Below are 27,911 nucleotides of genomic sequence, written 5' to 3'. Positions count from 1 at the left end.
CATTCTGTTGCTAGTGAGGAGTCCCTACCCTCCTAGCAGGGGAGGCTGGTGCCTCTTGTTTGGGGTTAGGGGCCTGCACTCCCAGGCCTTCGACCAACTCTGGCATGGGGCTGAGGTACAGCCCATGACCAAACTTGCCTGCCGTGTAAAGATGGCAGTGATGTGTAGCTCTGCTGTGAGTTGTGTTGACCACCAGAGGGACCTTGTGATCCATCTGTCTACACAGGGGAGGCCATCTGATTGGACTTTGGGCTGTGAGCATTCAGGGCTGAGGCAGAGGAATGGGAGCTAGGAGGGCCTCAGGCAGTAAGGGGACTTGGCTTCGATCACCTGTTCTCCCACGGAGCTGGAACTGGAACTCGTGTTTGATCAGACCAGTCACCTTTCCATTACACTCCGCTGTGTGGTGGGGCAGAGGTCTTGGGCCTAGTCTATAGGCACATATTATAGGTTAGATTTCCAAGTAAGTTTCCCTCGCTATTGACAATTAGCCTCCAGGTCTCAGAGGACAGCATCTTCTGGCCTCCTTATATATGGATGACATCCCCATGTCAGAGTTCTGCTGGGGGGTAATGAAAGTGGCTCCTCTCATCCTGCAGGGTCTCTTCATCTGGTCCTCCTCCCCTGCCTTCCCTAGGGAGGGTAGAGACTGTAGAAACACTTGTTGTGTGGGGCTTTGGGGTCTCCCTGACTCAGCAGGAGCTGAGCAGGGGTTGGGAGGCAAAGGGGAACTTTGGTGACCAAGCAGATTACCACTGGATGTGAGCGTGTTTGTCCTTTGTTGCCGAAGAAGACCATGCCATCCATGATGACATGACTTGCACCTGACTTTGTTTAGAGTGAGAGAGTGCTGTACAGGTCACCAGCCTCATTTCTCCTCCAGAGCCATCTGAATCCAGTGATCAGGATGACTGGAGATGACCCAGGATGAGGCAGTTGGGGTTAAATGACTTGCCCAAGGTCACACAGCTAGTGAGTGTCAAGTGTCTGAGGTGAGATTTGAACTCAGGTCTTCCTGACCCCTACACTGGTGCTCTGTCCACTACACCACCTAGCTGGATGCGAGCAGCCAAAGAACAAAGGAAGTTAGCTCCTCTTGCTGTGGTACCACCCCGACAGGCTGTCAGGCTCCCAAAGAGCCCACCGTGCAGCCTAGGCCTTGGCGTGGCACCTCCATGGGTCACCATGACCACTCCTCTGGAGGCCAACCTCCCCACAAGTCCCCTGTGGCCAGGCTGAGCAGTAACAAAAGCCAAGTTGTGGACAGTCCAGCGCGCTAAGGGGAAGCTCTTGCTGGCAGCGTGCAGCCCCTCTCAGGTGGCAGAGCTACTCGGCCGGCTAACTGCCGTAGACAGGGAGACAGCGGAACCTGCCCAGTGCCGATGTGAACAGCAGCCTCAACCCCATCTTTTCATCTCACTTTTATTTCTTCAGGGTTCAGACAGAGAATCCCCCTCCCCCGCCCATCCCCCACAGCTGCCTGAAGCAGGAGGGCCTGAGTTATCTCCCTCCCTCCCTCCCACCCCCAGCACCCACACACAAACACCACAGCAGAAAGATGGGTTTCCTCCAGGGTCAGGGCTGGGGTCCTGATAGCACCTGTGGCAGAGGGTACAGCTGTGAGCAGCCTGTGCGCCACACCCGCCTCCCTGCAAGCCTCTGTCCCCAGAAACAGCTTCAGCAGAGACATCCAGAGGAAGCTGGCTGAGAGCCCTTGACCGAGGGGACTTACCTGGCCTTTCTGGGCTCTCCAGCCCAGTTACTGAGGCACTGTGAAGGAGAAAGAGATGGGGAGCTCTTAGTTTAACCTAACTGTACAAACTCACCCCTTTCCAACCGATTCTAGCCTTTCTAGAAAAGCCCTTAGGAATGCTTTCTCTGTCGGGCCTGGCTGTGCAGGTTTCCTCTCCATGCTCGCCTCCACCTCCACTTGGCTACGAAAACTGCAGGGGAATGGATCTTTCTGCCCAGAACAAATTGGGGATCCATTTCCTTGGTGGGGACACCTCACGCATGGCTAATGTTCCCCGTCACTCCTCTTAGGACCATAGACTTAGAGCCACAAAAGACCTTAAGAACCAGCTAGTCCAAATCTGAGGGGCTTTCCAGATGGAGGGTAACTTGCCCAGAGGTACAGCTAGGATCTGAAGCCCTTGATTTTTGATTGATTTTTCTGCTGTACAGCAGCTGTCTCGCTTTTATCAGTGGCTTGGATGGAGCTGCGGATGACAAGCTCATTAAATCTGGAGTGGTAATTCCCTGCCTTCTTCAGAATGGAAGAGACTGAATCAAGGACAGGCTTCAGGGAGAAGGAAGACTGCGGGGCAGTGAGGTCACCAGATTTGGGGTCAAGAGCAGCTTTGTCTTCATGACAGACCTACAGTGGTAAGACCATTATAGCTGACAGGGATAGAGCACTTTAAAGTCTGCCAAGCACTTTGCCTGTATGATCTCACTGGATTCTGACAACAATCCTGTGAAAGAGGGGCTATTTTTCAGATGGGGAACCTGAGGCCCAGGTGAAGTCACTCGCCCAGGAGCACACAGTTACTGCTGAGGCAGGGTTCCTCCTCAGGCCTTCCTGCCTCCAAGCCCAGCACTCTAACCACTGCACTTCTTGGTTGTCTGTTTACTACATGTGTTAATCTGAAGAAATCACTTCTCTGGGCCACAATTTCCTCATCTATAAACATGCGACTCTAAATCAGTCATCCTGTGAGGGTTCAGACTCCAGCCAGAAGCTCTCCTGGTGCCTTTCTAAGAGCAGCTTCTTGGCCTTTGAGGAGGAACAAGGTGTCGCTCCCTAATCCCTGCCTTCCCTCACCTCCATCCTCTATTACTTCTCTTGTCCCCAGTGCCCAGGCCCATCCTCACCTCGCACCTCCAGACGGCACTCACACTGGGCTTCCCCCTGGGTATTGATGGCATGACAGACATAAGCACCCCCATCAAAGGGGCAGGGTTTTCGGATTTCCAGGGTCAGCACCCCCTGCTTGCTGAACATACGGAAACGAGCATCCTCCCCCAGGTTCAGCCCGTTCTTGAACCAGGAGATCTTGGGCTGTTAACCAAGGCAAAGGGGAGAGGAATGAGATGACCAAGTCTGCCAGAAACTCTGGGGAGATGGGTACCTACATTTCCCCCTTCAAGGACCATTGAAGGGCACTGGGATCACCAGATAGGCCCTGAGGACTTGTGCTAAGCCCTGCCGTAGGCCTTTAAACCTAGTTCCTGTGGACGATATCTAGGAACCACAACCATAAGTTATGGATAAATAGTGTATTGGGTCAAGCCAACAACTTATTCCAATATTTTATGTGAAAGCAGAGTCTTACTGTGGTCTGCTGTGGTTTGGGATGGACCCCTGTTCCACTTAACTTCTTCCTGAGAATCTGTGATGGATCCAGCCAGGAATGTACAAAAACCTTTTGGCCTACCTCCCATGCCCTTTGGGGTAGGAAGTGTAGCTGTACCTTAGGGTTTCCTCGAACAGCACAACAGAGGACTGCGTTGTAGCCTGCGATAACTGAGCGGTTCACCAGGGGCTGGGTGAAGCTTGGAGCCTCAGAAAAGTCAAGGTTTTTATACATGGGAGGCTGGTATGTGAGACCTGCCAGCAACAGAGGGGTCTATGAGGAAGGGCCTCCCCAAGTCAGGCCTTTGGTGAGAAATGGCACATGCCCCCAATTTGTCAAGGAGGAAATACCTATTTTGGGGATGAAGACTGGCTCCTTCGTGGTGGCTGCTTTCTCACTGGCACCCACCATGTTGTGGCTGAAGACCCGGAAGTAGTAATTATTGCCCATTATGAGCTCAGAGACCACACAGTGAGTGCGCCGGTAATGCTCTAGTACCGTGAACCATTCCTGGGGAGCAGAGACAGAGTTGATTCAATAAGTATTTATCAAGTGCCTACTATGGGCCAGGCACAAAGACAAAAATGGAACAGTCCCTGACCTTGAGTAGCCTACATTTTATTGGATGGGCAAGGAAGATTGCCAGGGAAGCAGTGCTGTTCCTACCAGCCGCCAGCTTGCCCTAGTCCCTGGCTCTTGACCTTTGTTGGAGCTGACCAACATCTCAACCTGGGTAGTGAAGGGGCAGTTAACTAGGAGCTGGAAGATACATCATAGAAGCTTTCCTTCAGTCAGGGCTCCCTAGGTGCCAAGTACTATGGCAGGTTCTGGTGATACAAAGGTGGAAATGAAGCCATCCCTGCCTTCAAGGAGCTTACAGCCTCCTGGACACTAATAAGTAAATAGAAACGATTTTGGCAGGGAGGGGAAACTCTCTCTTTCTCTCTCTCTCTCAGAGAGAGATATCAGAAAAGGTCTGTAGAAGGGTGAGTTAAAGGGAGTTAGGAATTCCAAGCTATACAGTTCACAAGGCAGAAGAGCTTTCTTGGGAGAGGCAAGGCACAGCCTCAGTAAGCAAAGGCACTGGCAAGGTAGCAGATAGACTATGGTTACAGGGGACAAAGGAGTCCAGCAGAATGAGAGCTGGGACCTTCCTGGCCCAGGAGGACCCCATCCTTCTTGTCTTGTTAGAGCAGAAGGCGGCCATGGTCTGCCATCTGGTGAGGAGTCTGTCCAACCCAGCAGATGGTGCCCTTCCCCTGCTCCTTCCTCCCCCATGTCCCCCCAGGAGTAGGGGAGAAGGAGTATTAAGCACCCCCCCCCCATCTTACCATGGTCTTCTTGTCAGCCTTTTGCACTGTATAGCCCCAGAGTTCTGTGTTGCCATCATCCTGGGGGGGTTTCCACTCCAGGGCCACGTTGAAGCCCCAGGTTTCAGTGACTCTCACCTCTTGGGGGGGGCTTGGTTTATCTATGGAGAGGAGGGTCTGGGTCAGCCTAGAACCTGACTATCTAAACTTCCCTCTGTCTTTCCAAACTTGCTAATGGCATGGAGAAAAGTGGCCTCTTTTTACATATTCCCTGGGTCATCCAGGGTACCAGGGACCCTTCTGACCCCTGCCAGCTGGGGGAGGGGATATCCTAATTTTTCATGGGATAGCTCCACAAAGCCAAGAACTACAAGATCCTGACCTTATCTCAGGTAGGAGAATTAGGATGGAGTGAGGGTTTAGCTTGGCATTGGAGAGCCCAACCAGCTGAGAGTCTTTGGGAATCACTGAAACATGGGTCATGTGGCTCCTGAATTCCCAGAAAAAAAAAAGCTCTGGAGTTGAGAGCCTCCAAACCAACACACCTACAATCTGCAGGACTAAGATGGCCTTGTCCTCCATATTCTCAATCTGCACGGCCACCTGGTAGGTGCCTGAGTGGTCCCTGCGGGCGGCTCGGATGAACAGGATGGTGTCTGTTGGGCTGTTGCGAATGCTCACGTCGTTCCCGGCCAGTGACTGCCCCTCCTTGCTCCAAGTGACCTGAGGCCGAGGCTTCCCCTGTGGGTTAGTGGGTAGCTCTATGCTCAACCCACTCCTCTGGGCCATCAGCTGACCTGATCCAAGTGTGAGGAGGGTGCAGGGGGGGATTCTTGAGGAATGGAAGGGTCAGAACAGGAAAGGGTAGGAGGCCAGGTACCAGCTGCCCAACAACCCTTCCTCCTCTGCTAACACTCATCAGCTGGAGTTCTTGGTCCAGCCCACAATGCCACCTGGCAAATGCTGCTCAAGCTCGAAATGAAATGTAGAGTCCTTAGGGCCTGTGGCACCCCAGTACCTCAGCTTCTGAGGCTGGAGAGGGTGATGTTGGTGGGCAGCCCCAAGTGAGGAGAGGTGGGGACAGGAAGGGCACTGACCTGGAATGGGATGAGAATATTCACAGGTTCACCCACTTTTCTCTGCACAGTCTGGCGTAGGTGCCGAGGAAGCCGGAGCCTGGGACGCTCTGTGGACAGAGAGGGGCCATTTGTCACAAGGCCTGACTTGGGGGACCCTAGGACAGGAGGAGGAGGAGGGGACCCTAGCCCTGAGTGCCTGAAGAAGCCAATACATTGTGGGGGGCCAGCCAGGGGCCGTGAAAGCTGTCTTCAAATGCCCGAAGGGCTGCTATGTGCAAGAGCAGTCAGACTCTGCTGGCCTCAGAGGGCAGATCAAGGGTGGTTTTGATGTAAGGAAAAGAGGCCTATGATCTCCAAGTGAAGAGGGCTACTTGGAGAGGTCACAGTGACCGGCAGCACCCCCCCCAACCAAGGCCTTCAGGCAAAGGCTGAGATTGTTTCTCCTGCGATGCCTCTTTAGTTATGGGTTGGCTCACAAGGCTCCAGACAGTCTGTGATTTAGAGTCCCTGTCCCACAGGAAGAAACAGAACCCCCACTCCCCTTCAGTGGAGGCCCAGGACCGAAGGCCTCCGTGGAACAGCAGCCTTCCAAGTCCTTAAAAGCAGCTCTTCTGCTTACCGGCAGCCTTCTCTCGGCCACCCCCACCACCCCCATTCCTTTGGAAGACTTGGGCAGCCCAGGGACCTAGAAATAGTTCAAACAGGACCCTCCCTCTGAGCATCAGGCTGTACAATCATAACTTCAGAACTGTGAGGGTCATCAGAGGCCTGATCTGACCCTCTCCTTTTATGCTCAAAGAAAGGGAGCACCTGCCGATTTCACTGAACAGTACACAAAGGACTCTGGTGTCGGGCTCCACAGCCAGTGCCTTCCCCCTACTCCATTGCTGTCTCCCTAGGAAGCCTTTGGGCTCAGTCTCTCCATTCCCAGGCCATGTCTTCTATCTGGTAGGGATCTGAGGGTCTGGGGGCACCACATGGTCACTGTTGCTAACTGGAGTTTCAGGTGGGCTGGATGGGATGAATCCTCTGCTGCTCCAGGGAAGGAGACACCCACCTGCCCACCTGTGGCACTCACCCAAGATCTCCTGCACAGTGACAGGCTCCTTGGTGGTGGCAGCAGCACTAGGCCCAGCCAGGTTGTGTGCCTGTACTCGGAAGAGCAGCCTGGCTCCAGTGGGAAGCTCCTTCACCAGCAGCGATGTGCACTCTGTTAGACTCTGCAAAGCGCTTATCCACTCAGAGGCTGCCAGGAAAAAGAGCCCTAAGTCGGCACCAGCACCAGCACCAGCTCCAGACCTCCCCTCCGGGGACCAGGAGAAAGGATGAGGCTGAGCTGGACCTGTCAGGACCAGGCCTGCCTGCAGGGACAGGCACTCTGAGGCTGGTGCCCACAGGGACAATGCTTGCTGCCTGAACATAAGCTATAGGGGTGGGTGCTGGGATAGGAGGGGGCGCTGACTTACATCCCTCTCTGCAGTACTCCACGCTGTAACCATCCAGCCCCCCAGCCCCAATACGCTCAGGGGGCCTCCATTTGAGAGAGACAGTGCTGTCAGAGACGTCCTCTACGCCCAGGTGGGTGGGCTCACTGGGAGGGCCTGGTGAGAAGACAGAGGTTAGGGGGTGTATTCACCTGTAACACATGCTCAGAATCTCAGAATGGGAAGGGCTTTCAGGGCCTATTGTTAAAGGCCTGCTATGTGCCAGGAACTGGGAAAGGTCATGAAGGTGAACATTCTCATCCCTTTCTGCCAGGGGACCTGACTGTCTCACCTTCCCTCTGTCTCTCCCTAGCTGAGCAGGAATCCCCTCAAAATATCTTCATCTGTAGTTCTTCCCTCTTCTGCCTAAAGACCTCCAGGGAAGGGGCATTCACTCCCTGCCCTCCTGGAGCATCCCATTCCACCCTGGGGTTCCCTAATGGGTAGATCTTCCATCTGGGCCAAAATGTGAGTCTGTATTTTCCCCCTGTGCTTCTAGCACTAACACCACTCACTCCCACACATTCTCCTAGCTTGGTTCCAATCAGATTTCCTGGAAGGACTCTACATAAAGGAGTGCCAGCATTAGGCATATGGGTTGTCCCCACCCTGCCCTCCAAGGCCCAGCTCAGGCAGAAGGCTGGGCAGTGGCAGGTGGGACAGTGACCTGGGGTCCAGGTGGAGTCTATCAGAAGAGAACCCTAGTGTGATAAGGAGTTGGCACATCTATAAATGCTATATATCTACAGGCTTTGTGAGGCACTCTTCAAATCTGGTTGTGTCCAGTACACAGTAGCCCTGTGATGACCTAGGCAGGACAGCTAGCCCTCATCTCACAGATAAGTGAATCAGAACTCAGAGACCTAGAGTGATTTTTCCACAGCCGGGCTGGCCAGAGTAGCATGGGGTATTGTGGGGAGACAGTTCCAGGCTCACCTATGGGCATGAAGGGCTGGGAGGCAGGGCTGGGCCGAGACATGCCAATAGCATTGACTGCATAGACCCGCATCTCATACACCACCCCCTCTATCATGCGCTTGGCCTCGTGGCTCAGCTCCCGGAGGAGGTCAAAATTCAATCTCATCCACCGGTAACTCTTCTTTTTCTTCCGTTCCAAGATATAGCCTGGAAAGGGAGAAGGGGAAGAAGAGGGGGAAGAAGAGTTATGGAGGACAAACTAGGGGTGCTCTCCTACCCCAACCCCAGGGAAGGCTCAGCTTGACTGCCTTTGCCCACCTGGGCCCTACCAGCATCCCTCCAACTGATGGGGCTCCCCACTTCCAAAATCGCTTTACTTTCACTCACCTGTGTACCACTTGTTTCCACCCACTAGAATATAAGCTCCTTGGGCACAGAAATGGTTTCATATATTGCCAGTGTCTAGCACTGTATTTGGCACCTAGTAGGTGCATAATATTTGTTGAATGAATGAATGGAGAAGGGTGAAAGATAATAGATGAAGGGACTTGCTGCTGAGAACCCAAGACGTCCCTCCACTTCTATCCGAAGATATCCACTTCTGATCTCAGGACCCCTAGGCCAGGCTGACCCGGGACAACCAACAGGTTGGGATCATAGGATCATAAGGGATCTTGGAGACCATCTAGTCCAAACTTTATAAATACAGACCTGAAGCCCAGAGAGGGAAGAAATTTGCAGAAAGTCACATAAATAGAAAGTAGCTGAACCAGGATTTGAACCCAGATTCTCTGACCTCCAAACCTGGTATTCTTTCCAAGTCCTAAAGGTAATGTCAGGAGAACAATCTAGTCTTCTGATAAGCCCCAGGCTGGCCCTAGGCCTGCAACTGATCAATCAATCAATGAGTATTCCCGTCTCACCTAGGATAGGCTGTCCGCCATCATAGGCTGGGGGCTGCCAATGCACGGTGCAGGAGTCTTCCCCTACATCGCTAATCTTGGGGGCTGCAGGTGGGTCAGGGACATCTGACATGGAAAAGGAGATGTTTGATTGCTTGTCTTTTCATCTCAGGGCCCCCAGCCCTGGATCCCAGGGGAGAACCCTGTGCCCAGAGCCTTGCCCCTTTGTCCCATGGTGCCTGCCTCACCGATGACCTTGACAGTGATGTTGACTTGGTCTTCCCCCACTGGGTTCTTCACTGTCACAGTATAGACACCCTCATCCTCCTTCTCAGCCCCCTCCACTGTGAAAATGCTTCGGTCCTTGTGGGTCTCCACACGCACCCTACCCTCGGTCTCACACAGCAGCTGGGAAGGTACCAAACAGAGGAAGGAGGTCACTGCTGTGAGGGATCCCTAGGTCAGGTCTCCCCAGCAAAGTCAAGGTCAGAAGTGACTAAAGGAGGTCCTGGTTTCCTGATTTTCTCCTTGGGCTCTTTATATTCCAGAGGTAGACTGGGACCATCCCTGGGCCCTGGCACAAGGAACTACCCACAGTTCAGACTTGAGAGTTAGCACTACCAAGTAGGTCACTATTGATTCCAGGGCCCCATGCCAGGCACAATGAGGGGAGAGAGAAAGTACATTAGATTGAAGATGCAATGTGGTACAGAAGAGAGGCCAATGGACTTGAAATCAGGAGACCTGGGTTTGAAACCTGGCCCTTAGACTTGCTAACTCTGTGACCTTGTACAAACTGCTTCCCTCTCCTGGCCTCAGTTTCTTCAGCTGTTAGACAACCAGGCTAAATGCTTGAACTACAGGGTGAGGAAACTATAAACTTCGCTCTGTAGGACTGCCATTGAAAAATGATCAATCAAAGGTCTCGGGCGCTTGGCAACTCTTGAATTCCCTGAATTCTGGGATCCAGCAAGGAGATTCAGGTTCTAACCCAAAGCTATACAGACTGATCTTGGGGGGGAGGGTCGTTGACACTCGGGTACACCTTGTCCCTAACAAAAAAAAGTTTTATTCCTTTATTTACTCATTCATTCACTCACATAGTCATTCATTTTTTTCACCCATTCATTTATTTATTTACTCACTCGCTGATTCACTCTCTCACTCATTCATTCATTCCAATAGATGAGAAAGGACTTCACAGTCAACAGGACTATACAGACCATCAGGCATTGTTACAGAGCTAGAGAAAGAGAAGACGTTACATCTCTGTGTCTGCCCCACAGTTCCCCAGACTTCAGAAGACACAATTGAACACGAGAACATGTAAGCAATCAGATAGTCACAGGGGCAGGGACTGAGAGGATGCCCAGGAAAGGAGTGGTAAGGGAGCGTTCCTCAGGGAGGGCTTCCTTAAAGTGACAGGTTTATGAATACCCCAAGTTGGGGGGAGAAAGGGGTAAAGGAGGGCTTTGGGACCAGTGGACTCTGGGTCTCTTACCTTCTTCTCAAATATCCACTCGTTGTTGTCACTGGCATCTCTGGGAGCATCTGGGGTCTCACCTAGGCCTTTGTTTCCCTGAAAGGCAGAGCCTCAGAATGAGGGGAAGCAGAATGGGGATCACAGCCCAGCTTGGAGGGGGTACCCGCAGAACATACAGCCTCAGTGCTGTGTCCCCCAGCTAGCCCTGCCCTTGATGTCCTGGCTGCCTTTCCTTCCCCACCAGCTTCCTTCCCCTTGACAAGAGTTGTGTGTGTGTGTGTGTGTGTGTGTGTGTGTGTGTGTGTGTGTGTGTGTGTGTGTGTGTGTGTGTGTGTGTGATATGGGGGTACCTGAATAGCCTTTTGCCAGATGACAGTTGGTGCTGGATCCCCAGAGATGGGCACATCCAATCGTAGCTTGTTCCCAGCTACAACCACGATTGTGTCAGGTGTGCGTCCAGGACAGTCCAGATGGATCTTGGGAGGTTCTGAGGAAGACACCCAGGCATCAGAAAGAACGATGGATCATTGGAATGGGAAGAATGAGGCCATACTGTTCAGCCTGGAGAACCTGAGAAGCCTCACATGACTTTTAAATCACAGACCAGGGGAGTCTGCACTCTGGTCCTGAGGTCTGACTTCCCTTCATGGAGTGCATGTGCAGATTACACACTAACACATAACTCTGACAGGTCTAATTTGGTGCTCACAACGCAGTGGGGAGATGCAATTGGAGCTCCAATGACTCAGACTACTGTCTGGCCCCTCTATTCTACGAACTCAGCATGGCTCTGCTTATTCCTTCTCTAGTTGCCCTCCTAGAGCCATCAGTGCCCACCATAAGGAAGGCCCACAGAGAGGACTGACAGGGAGCATCAGCTCCTGAATGGACCTTTCTCAACACTCAACCTGGCACTATGATCCTGGCTCTTTGGGAGTCTGATGAGACAGTGGTGAGAGAGGGAAGGGACGGTGGCTAGGGGTGAAGAGGGACTGGGCAGAAGGGGATGTGTGACTCTCACCTTGCCTGGGAACAAAGTCGATTTTGACCTCTGAAAGGGAAGAAAAGAGTGGGTAAAGATGAGAGAGGAAGGAAGATGTCAAGGAGGGAGCAGAGAGGTTCCCTTCACCCAAGTGACAGGCAGTATTGGCTCTGCCATCCAACCTACGGGTCGTCCCAGGCACCACCACATGTCCTATCAGGCAGATGCCCCCAGCGCCCAGTGCTGGCTGTGCCAGTCTCACCCATGAGGTGGAGCTTGGCCGAGAGGTTACAGGCGAAGCCTTCAGGCACGAAGCTGTAATCTGCTTCGTCAGCAGGTGTGACATCATCGATGGTCAGCTTGTGGACCCTAAGGACAGAGGTCTCAGCTCAGGGAAGGCCCAGGGGGCCAGGACCTCTCACCACATCTCCCTATAAATAATAGACCTCGGACACCTCATCCCCCATCCTCCCAAGAGCAAGGGAAGAGGGGAGCAGAAAGCAGGTGGGAGGCCAGGTTTCTCAAGGGCTGAGCCACCCACTCACCGGCCAATGTGGGACACCTTGATGCGGCTGTCTGGCACCAGCTCCCGCCCATTCTTCAGCCAGACTCCCTTCACATTCTCGTCTGACACCTCACACTTGAACACGGCCTGGTCCCGAGCCCCCACCGTCAGGTCTGCGATGTTCTGATACACCTCCAGTGTCTTCTCTGGGGAGTGAGCAGGATGGCTGGTGTGAATACAGGTGTGAGCATCCGCGTGTGGGGAGCCAGCGGCCCTCTGAAGGGACCCACGGCCATATGTTTGTACACAGATGGGAAAACCAATGGCCCAGACCCTAACTCAGATGCTTCAGAGCTTTGGGCAAGTCACTTAACAGCTCTCAGACTCTGTTTTCTCATCTGTAAAGTGAGGATATCAAAACAGAGAACTTATAAAAGCCTTTTGCAAATATGAAAGCAACCATTGTGGTGGACAATTTCCTATCCCTCCCTCGTCCTCAGTTTTCTTGTCTGTCAAACGAGGGGTTGTACTCAAGGGCCTCTGAGGATCCTCCCAGCTCTCTATCTATAGTCTCATGAAGTCACAACTTAGTCATGTCCTAAGGCTGTGCCTGTGGGGTGGGGAGGGAGGGGGTCCTCGGTGCTGTCCACCCCGTCCCAGCCTCACCCTGTACTATGAGCTCTGCCAAGGCCTGGCCGCCGCTGGTACGGATGGTGTAGTGGCCACTGTCCTCCAGGGTTGCTTCATTGATGATCAGGTGATGCTTGCGTCCATCTTTCTTAAAGCGGTATTTGAAGGTCTCCTCTCGGGTCAGCTCCACTCCATCTTTCAACCTGGCCCAGGTAAAGCAAATCACTGTTATGGTGATGGTGGGAGAGGGGGCCAGAGGGATTGACTGGGCTGGAGTGGTCATGATCTGGGGCCTGATGCTCGGGGGCATGGGGGACCTCCCACTGGGAGGCGAAAATATATGACTGGCTAATTTTGGACCAAAGGCTGGACACATTCACGATGCCAACCTCCCCACTCTCCCCCTCACCCCCAGCTTTCAGGACCACCTTATCCTTAGGAAGAAGGGCAGGGATGGCCACCACTGACATCTCCCATCCTGCCAGCTTCCAGCCTTTTCCTCCTTCCACCATTACCGACTGGAGGCTGTACTTACCATTTCACAGGGGCTCCCTCTTCTGACACTTCACATTCAAATTCTACCCGCTGTCCAACTGTCACCATCTGGTCCTCCAGGGCTCTTGTGATCAGCACCGGGGGCTCTGCCAAAGCACTGTTGCTCTTTATCCTGGGTTTGTTTGGACCTCATGACTCCCCAACCCCCACTACCCAATCACCACAGCCCCTTCCACCTAACAGACTGGCTCTGTCTGGGGTGGCACATTTTGGGAAGGACATTAACAAGCTAGTGAGCCTCCAGAGGAGGGACCTTAGAGATTCATCTGGTCCAACTTCTTTATTTTAGGCATAAAGACATTGAGGCAAAGAGAAAAGAAGTAGTGAGGGTACTGAAGACTGGAACTGGATCGTGGGAAGATCTGTTACCCGAGCTGAGGACGTTTAGCCTAAGACAGAAGGCTGGGAGAATGGGAAAGGGGTTCACCTCAAAGATGTACTAGGACTGTCTGCTTGGCTCCAGAGCCTGGGGCCATGATGGGAACAGAATAGGAGAGCTTCCTAATACTGAGAGCCATCCCAGAGTGGGATGGACCATCCACTGGGGAGGTGGCACCTTCCCTCCCTCACTGGATGGGTGACCATCATGAAGAGAAGCCTGTTCAGTTGCTGGTTGGGCCGATGGCCTCTGAGGTCAGAGAGGGTGGTCCACACCCCACTTACCTTTCACAAAGAGCTCTGTGTTGCACTTGTTCCCATTCACCACACACTGGTAGGCAGCATCATCTGCCAGGGAGCACTGGCTGATGGTCAGCATGCGCTTGTTGCCAGAAGACTCAAAAATATACCTGATGGGAGGGGGCAGACAGAACCTGACTAGACTATCCCAGGAACTAGACCAGCCCAGGCCACAGGTGAGGGTTGGGCAAGAACAGGGAAGGGGGACAGACAGATGCTAAGGAAGTACTCACCATCTGCCACCATCATTGTTTTAGGGCTGGGAGGGACCTCAGAGGCCAGGTAGGAGCTTACCTCATTATTCAGATGGGGTTCACTAGCTTGCCTGCTGTTGCACACTGCTTTGTTCAGTCAGAACTTCAGAGGCACCTCCTCAAGAGCCACAGCCCACCTCCCAACCTCACCATAGCCTGGGGAAACATGACTCCTCCCTGCCCCTTCCTCCAGCCAACCCAACCCAAGAACTTACTTGCTAAAGGCCAGAGGGAGACGACCAGTTTCAGAATGGAGGAGACAGAAATAGAGAAAGAAGACAGAGCCAAGGGGCATTCTTTTGTCAGACTGCTCACCACCTCTCAGCCAGCCCTCTGGTTCCCCCCCCCTCCCCAGCTCAGCACTCCTTGATGTCTCATCTCCCAGCTTCCCCCTCAAGATGCGCCACCAATGCCCATCACCATCCCTGCCACCAGACACACCTGCCACTCATCTGAATTTCCTGCCCATTCTTCAGCCATTTGACCTCAGCATCAGGATTGGCCAATTCAACCACCAGCCGGATCTTCTGTCCTTTGTTAACCTGGTAGGCAGGGTCCAGCCTCTTCAGAAACGCTTTGGGAGGGACACGGAGACAGCTTAGGTTCTCCTGGGGAACCTGCCCCCCGACCCTGAATTAGTGCATTCAAAGTGGGTAGGGAATGAAATAGATGCCACTCCACCTCCTTCCCAGACAGATTGGGGAGCATGGGGAAGTGAGAGCTGGCTTTGAATACTGGCTCTGACACTTGCTAGCTGAATGGAAACACTGACCCTCAGTTTCCCCATCTGCAAAATGAGGGGAATAAGACCTGCACTCCCAAGGATTGTTGTGAGAAACCTTTTGAAACGTGCTACAGAAACAAGAGCTTTAAACTTTTTAGGACTCAGTTTTCTCTTGTGTAAAATGAGGATTTTGGAATGATCTTGGCAGTTCCACAGCTCTGACAATTCTGTGTTTTGGGTCCTGCCCCTTGGGGACCTCTTAGAATCTTCCCTGCCCCGGGGGCGGGCGTACCCTCTCCTTTCTCAGTCTATTTGGCATTTTCTGTTTCTCTGGGTCCACATTGTGAAGGCTGTCCTTACATCCACAGAGCCTTCCTTGAATGTAGAAAATGCTCATTAGAGTGAAGTGAATTGAGATCTTAGGAAGATAGACTTGGAACTGAAAGGGACCTTAAGAAATCAACCCCCTCATTTTACAGTGACCCAGAGGTAAGTGGCAGAGGCAGGGTCAGCTCTAAACCCTCTGAGGCTGACATGAGCTGTATTAACTAAGGTCTTCTGGGCTCCCCGATGCCAGGGCCCCCTGGACAGAGTGCCCAGGTCTTGCCTGCAGGAAAGCTGCTCAAGGTCAGAGAGGCAGGACTCACCAGTGCTCTTCTCCTCCTTCTTCATGCCCTTGAGGCGTTTCAGCATGCCCCGGAGGTCTGTGACACCATGCTGGAAGGCTATTCGCTCATACTCTGAGGGAGGGGCTGTCCTGAGGATCTCCCACACATCCTCCTCTGCTGGGACCTCCAGCTTTGGGTCCCTGGTACCAACCAGATGAGTCCCACAGAGGAGGGCCTCCCCTTCAGAGCCCAGCCCTCTCCTCACCATGGTCTCAGAATGCAAGAACTCCCACCTGGAGCCTAGAAGCATAAGAAGCACCCTTCCCTTCTCCCAGGGGCTGAAGACCCTCTCTCCAATCTCCTCCACCACATGACTGCCCCCCTCCAGGACAGAGTAAGGGAGGGTCTCTGTGAGGTCAGGGAAGTGGGGGTGGGGAAGGCTGTGGTTCTGGGGCATCTTCCTCCATGGGGATTGGAACAGAGAAGGAGCCACCATCAGGCTCCAGTTTGGGGAAGGCCAAGTTGTTTCTGGGTGGCCTTTGGATCCTACAGAGTTTAGTAAAAGCCCCGTTGGCTGCATCTTCAGCCGAGCAGGCTTGCTGGGGACTTTGGGGAAAGAGCTTTGGTTTCACGGTAGGGAGGAGACCTATTCATATTGGGCTTGGTTTGGGGTCTGGCCCACCAGCAGGCCACCAGGGCACCAGGGGTGCCTCTGAATAAGTCAGGGCCAAGGGCACTCACCTGGATGTCCTAAGAAAGCTGCTGTACTCCAGGAATGGGTGGGTAAGGAGGGAGGAGAGGGAGGGAAAGGAGATGTGTTCATATCATTCGTGTCTCCTCCCCCTCAACTGGCTCCTTTATCTCCTTAACATCCCCCACCCCTAGTGAGAGGGAAGCCTTTTCATGGTGGTTGGGCTTTTTAAGGGACCAGCATGATCGGGACCTGTGATTTCATTGACATGGGAAATTCCTTCTGCCAGTGCAGATCCACCCCTTAGAAACTTAAAGCATTGCCTAGGACACAGAGGTTCAGTGACTCGCCCAGGGTCACCCAGCCAATCTGTGTGTCTTTCTTGAAGGAGAGCTGCTGGGCATGCTGCCCCTCAGTAAAGGGGACGGGGTGATTGCAAGGAATTAGCCAAGTCCCCTAGGGAGAGTCGTTCTCAAGGACTTTTCCCCTCCTCTTCACCCAAACCTTCCCCCCTCAGTGTTATTTCCTCACTCTCTGGGTGGCAGAGGCCATGGCAGCAGTAGCAACAGCAGCAGCAAAAGGGGAGGGTGGAGAGAAGAAATAGAGAAGAGAAGCCACGTGAGGTCTGACTGCTTGGAGTCCCCTTCTCCCCCTGCCTTTGGCCCTCCTCTAGTGCCCAGGTGCACCCCAGGCAGGCTGCGTGTCGGATAGGGAATTGGACGATTGCCAAAGCTAAAGGTGTGGAGCTGTCTCCAGGCACCGTGCTGGTACTTTAGAGCAGCTCAGCAAACACTGATGCCATGATCCTCGCTTTTCAGATTCTTTTGGTGCCCCCAGTCACTTCAGCTTTACCAAGCCCTGCCCACCTGCGCACCTAGCTCCTCCTACCTGTGTACCTGGCCCTGTCCCACCTGAGCTCCTGGCCCGAGAGGCAGGTGGAGCGAGGATGCTGACCTGTCGTATGGACCAATAAGGCAGGGGGGCTCCTGCAGGGCTCCCAGGGCTGGGAAGGGTCGAGGAGGACCTGAATGCAACTCCTCTGACATCAGGCCCAATGTCCCACCATCCCGCTGATACCGACTCACCTCTTTTTCAGCAAGGAGGAAAAATCCAGGCTCCCCCAATCGTCGTGACCATCTGCACTGCAGAGAGAAGCCCCCCAGCCCCAAGAGTGAGGCTAGAAAGCCGGTGAGGATGAAGGGCCTGGAGAATGAGGAGGCAAGCCTCCCTGCTAGAGTCCCCAGGGGTTTGAGGGGGATCCCCTCCCCCTCAGGGTCTTAGAGGAGGTGCTCTGACCAGGGCATCCACCCCCTTCCTGAGCTCCCGGGCTGGGCAGATGGGCTGAGGTACCTGGTTCGACGAACACCCAGGCTCCTGTAAGGAAGGACCGGGCACGAGGATCATAAATCTGAATCTAGAAGGGACTTTAGAACCCACCTGATGCAACCCGGCATTTTACAAATGAGGACACTGAAGTAAGATCAACTCCTCTGCCCTGAGCTTCCAGGCCGGGCCAGGGGAGATGGTATTTGGGGAGCCTTCCCTCCTCCCCTGCCCCTACTGAGGGGACCAAGTTTCCCCCAGGACCCCTTGATGAAGGCAACTGCTAGTTTCATCCCTGAGCCTCTGCCTCAGGCTTGGACTGGCTGAGAGGTTCCCAGGGGGCAGGAGACAGGCTTGGATGGGGACACCTGGGGTGCAGTTGGGGACAGAGGGCAGGGGGCACTGGGGAGATTACGGTGTTCACTCACGGGCGACGAAATGCTGAGCGAAGGTCAAGGTCGGCTGGACCGATGGCCTCTTTAGGGAGAGGGAGGGAAGAAAGAAGAGAGAAAACAGGCTGTACAAAGTGGAGGTGGAGGAAGGGGGTGGGTGGGCAGAAAGTAGAAATGGCAGAAATGCTAAATCCTATTTTACTCTGACCCTGGGGGATCGCAAAGCATTTAAAGGCCCCTCTTACCCCCTCATCCTTCCCCCCATCCCTAGGGAAATTTCATAGGATTTAAACTGGAAGGTACTTAAGGAATCAATTAACTGTGGAATCTCAGGGTTGGAAGGGACCTTGGAAGCCATCTATCAACCCTCTAGTTTTACAGATGAGGAAACTGAGGTGCAGAGGGGCTAAGGGATTTGGCCAAGGACACAGCTAATGTCTTAAGCTTAATGGGCTTCAGTTTCCTCATCTATTAAATAAGAGAGTTGGATTCAATGGTCTCTTCAAACTCTAAATTCTATGATCCCAGGACTTTTGAGAGATGGCTTTGGGAGTAGCTAATAAAGGCAGGATTAGAACACGGGCTCCTGCTTCCCAATCCAGGGCTCCTGCCAATGCCCCACACTGTCTGATTAGTACTTGGTAAACTACAACTGGGAAGATGTGGTATGGTTTCTTGGAAGAGATGGCTCCTGAGCTGAGCCCTTGTATGTGAATGAGGTGGGGCCAAGACTCCCATTTCTCTTATCTTGCCTCTCTGTACCTAGCATGGTGTGAGGTCAGTGTGGTTGACTAAGTCAAGACTGAGAGAAGCCTGAGAATGTCCCAGGTATGTTCCAGGGACATAGGGAAGAAAGAAGACAAAGACCTCCAGCCCCACTGGACAATCACAGTGGGTTGGAATTTGCTCAAGTTAACAAACATTTTTAAGCCCCTATGATGTGCCAGGCACCAGTGCATTAGCTGGTCATTCCCTTGACCTGGTAATAATCTCTATAATTCTCAACATAATTGTCTCACCTGACCCTTACAACAGCCTTATGAAGCATCCTATCTTCCCCCATTTTACAAACAGAAGGAAAACTCAGAGAGGTTAATTGACTTGGTGAGGATCACACAGCAGTTAGAGGAAGAATTTAAACTCTGGTCTTCCTGACTTCCAGTCTTGGGTTCTATCCATTCCACTGCACTGCCTGTACTCACCATGGACTGTGAGATTAAAGTTGCAGCTGTCAAATTTGTCCTTGGTAGAAACTTCACAGCGGTATCCGCCAGCATAGGCTGCCTGCACCTCAGAGATGTGCAGCTCAAAGAGGTAGACCTGTAGGGGAAGCAGTGGTGGGTGGGGAGTTGGGGCAAGACCAGGGAATTGGGTCCCTGGGATGCTCACTGCTGCTTTCTCTCCAGGGAGGCTCAGGCAGAGGACTCTCTAGTTTGGCCATGTCCCCTGATCCTAAGCCCAGCTGCTCCCCCACCACTCCATCTGCCATATTCCAAGCTCTCACCCCCATTCTGCCTCCATCTCTGGCCTTTCTGAGGCTGTCTGGAGTTGTAGGAGATGAGGGTCTGACTTGTAATCTCATTCTGTCGCTACCTAGCTGGGTGACCCTGGACGCTCCTCTGAGTCTCAAATTCCTCATCTGTCAAATGCGGGAGGAAGGGGAGGATTCACAGGCTCATGGCTCAGAGCATAATCCATTTCCAGCTGACTGGGAATCTCAGAGGCCATCTCAAATCTCCTCATTTTACAGCTGGGGAAACTGAGACCCAGAAACTTTCTGTAATTTGCCCAAGGAATAGCAGAGAGAGAACTTGGACTCAGATCTTTAAGGGTTCAAAATCCACTGTCTCCTTCCTTTAAACCATTAGGAATAGGTCTGGGGGGTGGGGGTGGGGGCAGCTAGATGGCCCTGTGGACTGAGTACCTGCACAGGAGTCAGGATGACCTGAGTTCAAATCTGACCTCAGACACTTACTAGTTGTGTGACCCTGGGCAAGTCACTTTACCCCAATTACTTCCCCACCACCACCAAAAAAAAAGAAAATAGGGCTGGGGGCTGATCTGTTATTTCTTTGGTACTTTAGGGGAACTTCAGAATGAGGAGGCACCCTCTACCAATGAAGGCTGGCATCTTGAGAGCTGCCAAGAACAACCAGAGGTTGCCCAGTCTGTATATGTCAGGGGGAAGCTTGGAACGCTGATTTTCCTAGCTTTAAGTACAGCTCTCTAACCACTCTGCCACCTCAAAGCATCCTATTCATCCCAGGATGCCATGACCTGTGGCTGATGCTCTGCCCACTTGGCATCCTTGCCCAAGGTCTCCCACTACCATGGGGACCCCACCAGTCGCCAACCTTGCTGGACCGATCATAGCTGTCATGTAACTGCAGATTCTTCCCCACTTTGCCACTCAGATCCATCCACTTCCCCTTGAACCACTTGACCATAGGGGGCTTCAGGAGGCTGGCCCCAGCCACCTGGGCTGAGAAGGTGATGCTATCCCCTGGAGGAGAAGAAAGGTGTGAGGGGAGGGATGACCCCAGCTCTCTCATCCCCTACCTTCCTCATGGTAGAATGGCAAGGACAGTGGACTTGGGTTTGAATCCCAGCCTTGACCCTCCATATCCCCATGGCCACAGACAAATTGCTTCTTTGTGCCTCAGTTTCCCCATCTATAAAACATAGGTAATGATACTCGTACTGCTCACCTCAGGGGATCATTTTAAGGAAGGTGTTTTTTTGAGCTCTAAAGTTTTATAAGAAGGTACTGAGGACAACGTGTGAAGGAGCTGTGGACGCTTCCATAAGACTCCCAAGTCAATCCTGGGTCAGCAGTCAATCTGGCAAGGAGCTTCTGGACTTAGCCAGGTTGACCCTCAGACAACAGGCACAGAATTCATCACCAGGTCTGGATCCCAAGCCTTTCCAGATCACTGGGGCCCACCAGGACTTGGACTACACCAACATTGCCTTTAAGAACTCGGGGTCAAGAATCAATGCCAAGCTCTGAGCTGATACTGCCACCCAGAGCCCCCAGTGCCCTCACAGTGGAAGGCACATGCTTCCTCTCCACAAGGCCAAGTTGGGGCTCCCTGACTGGCCTTCTCCCTCCTCCAGCCCCCTCCGTCCTGGGGCCATCCTCAGTCTTTCCAATCTCCTACTTTCTGCCCCCTCTATAATCCTGTCTTCTACTACCCTCTCTTTCCCTTAGACCCCCTAGAACCCTCATTTATTGTTAATAAATAATAATAAAAATAAATAACTAGCTTTTATACGTCCCTCCCTTCCTTTAAGGTGCAGCTTGGGCACCATCTTTTTTTTTTTTTTTGGTAAAGCAATAGGGGTTAAGTGACTTGCTCAGTGTCACACAACTGGTAAAAGTCTGAGGCTGGATTTGAACTCGAGTCCTCCTGACTCCGGGGCTGGTGCTTTGTCCACTGCCCCTGGGCACCATCTTCTACATGAATTCTTTCCTGGTCCTCTCCAATTGCTAGTACCCTCCCTTCCAGACTACCTTGTATCTAACTCCGTTGTACAAGGATTTCTGTGTTTATGAACTTCGTATGTATATTGTACATGGCTTTTTTGTGTTATCTCCCCCATTAAGGTGAGAGCGCATCACCAGGAGGGAGTGTTTCATTTCTTTGTATTCGCATCCTCAGCCTGTAATACAGTGCCTGGAGCTATACAAACACTTAATAGATTCCTCGCTATGTCATTTCTGACCTTTCCTGACTCTGTGATTCTGGGCAAGCCACTGAACTTCTCATTTGTTCCTCATATCACCCCTGGGAGGTGGGGGCAATAATGATGTCCACTCTTTGTGCATACCCTTTGACCCAGCAATGTCGCTTCTAGGGCCATATCCCAAAGAGATCATAGAAATGGGAAAGGGGCCCCCAAGTACAACAATATTTATGGCAGCTCTCTTTGTGGTGGCCAAGAACTGGAAATCAAGGGGATGCCCATCCACTGGGCAATAGCTGAACAAGTTGTGGTATGTGAATGTAATGGAATACTATTGAGCTATAAGAAATGATGAGCAGGAAGACTTCAAAAAAACCTGGAAAAACTTCTATGAACTGATGCTGAGTGAAGGGAGCAGAATCAGGAGAACATGGTACACAGTAACAGCCACAGTGTGCGAGGACAGTTTCTGATAGACTCAGCCCTTCTCAGCAATGCAAGGACCTAAAACATTTCCAAAGGACTCTTGAGGCAAAATGCCTTCCACAGCCAGAGAAAGAACTATGGAATCGGAACGCAGAACAAAGCAGGATATTTTCTCTTGTGTTATGTTTTAGTGTGGTTTGGTTTTTCTCATGGTTTCTCCCATTTGTTTTAATTTTTCTATGCAACATCACTAATGTGAAATTGTATTTAATAAGAATATAAGTGTAGAACCTATATTAGATTGCAGCATGCTATCATGGGAAGGGAGGGTAGAGGGAGGGGGAGAAAAATTTAAAACTTATGGAAGTGATTGTTGAAAACTGAAAACAAAAACAAACAAAAAGTTATTATGCCCATTTTTACAGATGGGGAAACTGAGACTTAGAAAGGTTAAGTGACTGGCTCAGGATTACCAAAATTGTAAGAGGCTAAGTCAGGATTCAAACTCAGGTCTTCCCGTCTTTAGGCCCAGCACTGTTTACAGTATCATACTGTCCTCTCAATTACCTCCCATCTTTGGCCTCACTGAAGGTCAACCTTTGAAGGTGCTTCACCTCACCTCCTGACCCCTGCATGCAGGACCAGGAGGATGAGTGGTCTTAATCCTTGCTCCCTCCTGCCACCTTCACTCAGCAGCCCCTTCTCCTTTGAAGGTCACTCCATCCTGCCTAACTCCTGGTGCTTTCATGTTAGGGTCACTCTCCCTCTTTTTCTATAAGCTCCGCACTCATCTGACAGCTATCTCTGCTCCAGCCTCTGTCTGCCAGTTCCTCTACCTCTCTTGACATCTGCCTCCGCTCTGCCTCCCCAGAGCCAACCCACCTTTCCCTCCCTTCCCCCTGCCTCCTCAGCCCCATTTCACCCAAACCTGCCTCAGCTGCTAAAATGCCTGGTTAGAACTCTGGCCACAATGTGCTATTAAAAGAAGTTAGTGGAGGTCAATGAGCAATGGCCCCATAAGCACTCACCCACAGTCACCTCGCCATCTTGGGGCCGGGTCACAAAGAGGCCAATGGGGTCACCAGAAACAGCTCCAGAGGTGGCTAGAAGAGATTCCAGCAAATGGATCACTGCCACTTTTTAACTTCAAAAGCCTCTTCCTACCCTGGCCCCTGCCCTCAGGTCCTCTCTCACCTTCACTGTTTGGAGAGCATCCTTCAGACCCTGTAGTGGGAGCATCACTTGGGGAAGGGGGCTTAGAGGGCAAAGGTGCTTCAGGAGGGGCTGGAACCAGGTCAGGCTTTTCTGGGTGGGATCAGAATAAGGAGATATTTAATGGATTCCACCCCACCCCCCCCATGTTCCCAGAAGTCACGGGCTACTTCTACGTGGATATTTCACGAGCCCATCGGACTCACGTAAACCCACCTGTCTTCCCTTCTCTACCCCCCCATCCCAGCACTTTCAAGTCAGCTTTGAATCTTTCCTGCCCTGCAAACCAAAGCCTGTCAAGGCTCCCTTTCATTTCCACAGCCACTGCCCTAGCTTAGGCTTTCATCACTTCTCATTTAGACTACACTGGCCTTGTCCCTGGTCTCCTTGGTCACCCCTCCTTCTAAATACCAGAGTGCTGGTGATAATAATAATATTTATATAACACTAAGGTGTGTAAAGCGTCGTACGTGTGTTACCTGATTCTCACAGAAACCTTGGGAGAGAAGTGCTTTTACTCTTCCCATTTTACACATAAAGAGACAGAAGCAGGGAGAAATCAGATGACTTTCCCCTTGTCGCACAGTAAGTAAGCACCTCAGAAAGGATTCAGACTCGGATTATTCATAGTCCAAGTCTGGCCCTTAGCCACCACCTGCCTAGATACCCTGGCATAGCAGCGAAGAGACTTGGCTTTGGAGCTCTGGGAACTGTCTCTGAAGCTACGAAATGTATGGTCCTGCTCAAGCGCAACCTTTTCTCTGAGATTTAATTTCTCCCCCTGTCAAATGGAGATTAGCTGATCCTTAAGAAAATTTCCAGTTCTAAATCTATGATCCAAACTGTGCCCAAGTGATCTTCCTAAATATAGGTTTAGGGGGGCAGGTAGGTGGCACAGTGAAGAGAAAGTCAGATCTGGAGTCAGAGATCTGAGTTCAAATCTGGCCTCAGACACTTACTAGCTGTATGACCCTGGGCAAGTCACTTAAGCCTCTCTGCCTCAGTTTCCTCATCTATAAAATGAGCTGGAAAAGGAAAAGGCAAACCACTCTAGTGTCTTTGCCAAGAAGACGCCAAATGGGGTTACAGAGAGTCAGAAATGACTGAAAAACAACTCAGCAATAACATGTACAAAAATAAATAAATGTTCCCCTTGCTCCTGCTGGCTTTTATCAGTCAGACGCAGAAAAGCTGACGATTCTGCAGGACTGTTATTAACCTGCTACTTTACTAAAGTTACCAGGGCTTCCAATTAATTTTCCACTGAACGTCCAGTGTTCTTTAAGCAATCCATCATATCCCCCGCGGACTGAGAGAATTTTGCCTCCTTCCCACCTTTACTGGATCCTGTAATTTTTTTTGTCTTCTTGCTGCAGTTAGCATTTTTAGAACCAGATCAAGTGATAGGAATGACAAGAGGCAGCCTTGCTCCGATTCTCAGTTTAGTGCTAAAGCTTCTGGAGTTTGTCTACCACTAATAATGCTGCCACTTGATTTTAGATACGGAGTACTTATCTTGTCACAAAATGGGCTATTTTTCCTCTGCCTTAAAAACAAAAAATGAGTGCTATTATTGTCAGAGGCACTTATTGAAATAATCATATATTTGCATTTTTGCAATTATTAAGAATTTTACTCCTCTGCTCAATAGCCTTCAGTGGCTCCTTATTCCCTGTAGGATAAAATACAAACTCTTTAGCTTGAAATTTTAAGTTCTCCACGATAGGCTTCCACCTGCCTTTCAAGCCTTATTTTACATTATTTTCTATAATCATACCTGTTCTGTGTTCCAACATCTCCTTTCTTATTACATAAATACGTACAAGTCTTCTTCTCTGACTGGAATGTTCCTTCAAGGCTCAGCTAAGGTATCTTTTCCTCCATGAAGTTTTTCCTGATCTCTCTACTTGTTAGTATCCTCACTGCCCTTAAATTACCTTACATTTCTTTATCTGGGCATATTACCTATCATTCCTTCCCAGTAGAATGTCATCTCTTTGAGGGCTGAGGCTCTTTTCTTTATATCCTCAATACCAAGCAACACCTTCTATACAGGAGGAATAAGTATAGTACCTGAACCTGTTGAATTCATTGGTATATGATACTTCAGAATGAGAAAACTCTCTCTGCCAATGCAAGTTGGTATTTTCTCTGTAACTTAGCATCATAGAGAGTGGCCCAGACACTGAGAGGTTAAATCTCTTTTCCAGGGGTAGTTTCCAGAGGCTGCCCCAGGCTGGATTCCAGGAAGCCCCTAGGTTCAGCTTGTCCTTTTGGCAAAGACTGAGCCATGGGACTCAGAAAGGGCAGGTGCCCAAGTGGAGGAAGGAGACCCACCCTTGCCCCTGAGGGTACCTGCACTCTGAGGCATGAGAGGGAACGATTGGAAGGCCACAGACCTGCTTCTTTGACCTTGAGTTCAAACTTGACCTTGGAAGAGCCTGCGATGGCTGCATACTGCCCCTGATCATCAGGCCCCACGTCCCGCACGGTCAGAGTGTGCCTGGTGCCCTCTGACATCAGCACGTACTTGTCACTGGCTGCAATGTCACTGCCAGCCCTCTGCCAGCGTAGCTTGAGGCCTGCCCGCTCGGTCTCGGCTTCAAATAAGGCAGAACTGCCCACGGCTGCCTCAGCTGTTTTGGGTTTCTTGCTAAATGCTGAAACTGAGGAGCAGTTGAGGTTCAACTTTAGGTTCAACTTCATTCAGCTTTAGGAAGCCCCCCAGTTGTCCCCCCAACTGATCCCTCAATACCCCCAACTCCTAGAGCAGTTCCAGCCTTGTCTCCCCTTCCCTGACTCGTTATCCGTACATTTAGCCAGATTCTAGGCAGGAATCGAGTTCTCTCCATTTCCTGACTCTTCACTTCTTGCTCAGAGTCGGGAGAGAAAGTGTTAGATTCAGATGGGAAGGGGGAGGTTGACTCGTGGGTGTAGCGGCAGAGGGCTTTCTGGTCTTTTCCAGACCTAGGATCCCATGATTCTCCTACACTGGGGTGATTTCCCCCAGTGCACCTTGGAGGGCTTCCTGCCCTGCCCCTGGTATAGCCGCGATATGTCCCAGCATTCTCCTTCCTCCAAGCCCAGCCCAGAACCCCTCTGACTGATGCCTCCCCTCAGGCACCCTGGCAATCATCTCCCTCCCCCCAGGAGTCCCATGGTGGCCAAGGCAGCTGAACAGTGGTGACTGTGAAGGTGAAATGAGGATCATCCTCTTATCTTAATGTGTTGTTGTTCCGTCCTTTCAGTAGCATCTAACTCTTCATGGCCCCATTTGGGGTTTTCTTGACAAAGATACCAGAGTGGTTTGGCATTTCTTTCTCCAGCTCATTTTACAGATGAGGAAACTGAGGCAAACAGGGTGAAGTGACCCGCCCAGGGTCATACAGCTAACGTCTGAGGCCAGAGTTGAACTCAGATCTTCCTGACTCAAGGTCCATGGCCCTATCCACTGGGCCACCTGGCTGCCCACTACCCTAATACAACCCTATTCTTCATGCCAGTATCAGTCTCTTTGTTTCTTGGGCTCTGGGCTGGGGGAAGGGACAAGGAGAGAGAGGGAGGAGGAAATGAGGAGAATTCTGACCCTGCCTGGTATTTGGCTAAATTTATCTCTCTGGGCCTCAGCCTGATAACAAGCAGCTGTGATAAGGCTTTGGGGATGGGGAGGGGAAGCGGCCAAAGACAGGTGCCAGGAGATGGATACCTGGTTCAGTTGTCCTGTTGTTGGGTGACCTTGGAGGGGAGAAAATTCGAGGAGTGGGGAGTGAGGAAACTGACAGGAAAATGAGCCTGGGATTTGTAGCCCCCCCCAGAAGGTAAGAGGTGAGGGACCAAGGGAACTCCAAAGTTAGGGCTCTCTGTTGTACCTCCAAGAAGGGGTTCTCAGACCCCATCCCTATTCCAAGAACCTCTATGGCATTGGGGAAGAGACCAGAATGGGCAGAGCAAAAAAAAAAAAAAGAGCCCTCCCTCTCTTGGGGGCTGCCTTCTCCTGGAAAGTTATATTCTGTTATAAATGGAAAGGACAATGAAAGCCTTCAGGTTCAACTTCTCATTATACAGATAAGAAAACTGAAGTCCACAGAGATGAAGTGATTTGCCCAAGGTCACACTGGTAGTAGCTGAGAGAGCCTGGATTCATAGGATTCTAGGATGCTGGTCACAGCTTCTGGGGTCCTTAGAGACCCTCTAATTTGGCTGGCCCCTCATTTAACAGATGAGGAAATTGTGGCTTAGAGAAAGAAATGGACTTGCCCAGGGTCACACAGGCTGTAAGTTTCAAAGCCAGTATGTGAACCTTGGTCCTTGTGACTCCAAATCCATCCCAAGCTGGACAACATCCACCACCCTACGTTCTGTCATGGTGGCCAGACCCCTGGCCCTTTCTTTTGCCTCAAACCCTCCCAGCTCACTCCTTAGGCCAGCCAGCAGGGAGAATTGGTCTCAGGCCCCTTACCCTTCTCTAGGGTAGCAGGGCCTCTGATCCCCACCGGGATTCCAGCACTGTTCTCCCTGACCAGCCCCAATTTGGCCCTCATCCCTAAATCCACTGCTTTCTCCTGCCCCATCCCCACTCATCCTCTCATCCCCAGGTATCTTTACCTGCTTTCTTTGCCAGCTCTGGCATCCTGAGGAAGTCTTCTGGCACCTGGGTACCCACCACCAACACTGACCAAAGGAGCAGGGAGCAGAGAGACGGAGTGAGATCA

The 27,911-nt window shown here is 51.6% G+C and overlaps 1 protein-coding gene and 1 long non-coding RNA gene across 2 annotated transcripts; one reads left to right on the top strand and one right to left on the bottom strand.

The window, feature by feature from the left end:
- Nucleotides 1–1,406: 1,406 nt before the first annotated feature.
- MYBPC3 (myosin binding protein C3) lies at nucleotides 1,407–27,911 on the bottom strand. The gene is made up of 34 exons (XM_072617598.1): nucleotides 27,805–27,911; nucleotides 25,599–25,865; nucleotides 23,182–23,292; nucleotides 23,016–23,090; nucleotides 20,229–20,377; nucleotides 19,077–19,194; nucleotides 17,911–17,959; nucleotides 17,510–17,533; nucleotides 17,245–17,301; nucleotides 16,210–16,230; nucleotides 15,508–15,668; nucleotides 14,578–14,710; nucleotides 14,352–14,354; nucleotides 13,868–13,992; nucleotides 13,185–13,290; nucleotides 12,686–12,852; nucleotides 12,060–12,225; nucleotides 11,777–11,883; nucleotides 11,554–11,583; nucleotides 10,883–11,019; nucleotides 10,551–10,628; nucleotides 9,298–9,457; nucleotides 9,071–9,175; nucleotides 8,166–8,354; nucleotides 7,212–7,346; nucleotides 6,824–6,991; nucleotides 5,764–5,852; nucleotides 5,212–5,407; nucleotides 4,688–4,827; nucleotides 3,707–3,866; nucleotides 3,474–3,610; nucleotides 2,875–3,061; nucleotides 1,733–1,770; nucleotides 1,407–1,599 (listed from the first exon to the last, which is right to left on the bottom strand). The coding sequence occupies exons 1-33, from the start codon at nucleotides 27,827–27,829 to the stop codon at nucleotides 1,760–1,762; spliced, it is 3,786 nt and encodes a 1,261-aa protein (XP_072473699.1). The 5' UTR covers nucleotides 27,830–27,911; the 3' UTR covers nucleotides 1,407–1,599; nucleotides 1,733–1,759.
- On the top strand, nucleotides 2,206–3,296 carry LOC140509742 (uncharacterized). Its single transcript, XR_011968901.1, has 2 exons — nucleotides 2,206–2,385; nucleotides 2,500–3,296. It is a non-coding gene; the product is annotated as an uncharacterized lncRNA (long non-coding RNA).

The sequence above is a fragment of the Notamacropus eugenii genome, chromosome 6, assembly GCF_028372415.1.
Source record: "Notamacropus eugenii isolate mMacEug1 chromosome 6, mMacEug1.pri_v2, whole genome shotgun sequence".
Taxonomy (NCBI): domain Eukaryota; kingdom Metazoa; phylum Chordata; class Mammalia; order Diprotodontia; family Macropodidae; genus Notamacropus; species Notamacropus eugenii.
The sequence above is the reverse complement of the archived record's forward strand: the minus strand, read 5'-3'. Positions and strand labels throughout refer to the sequence as shown.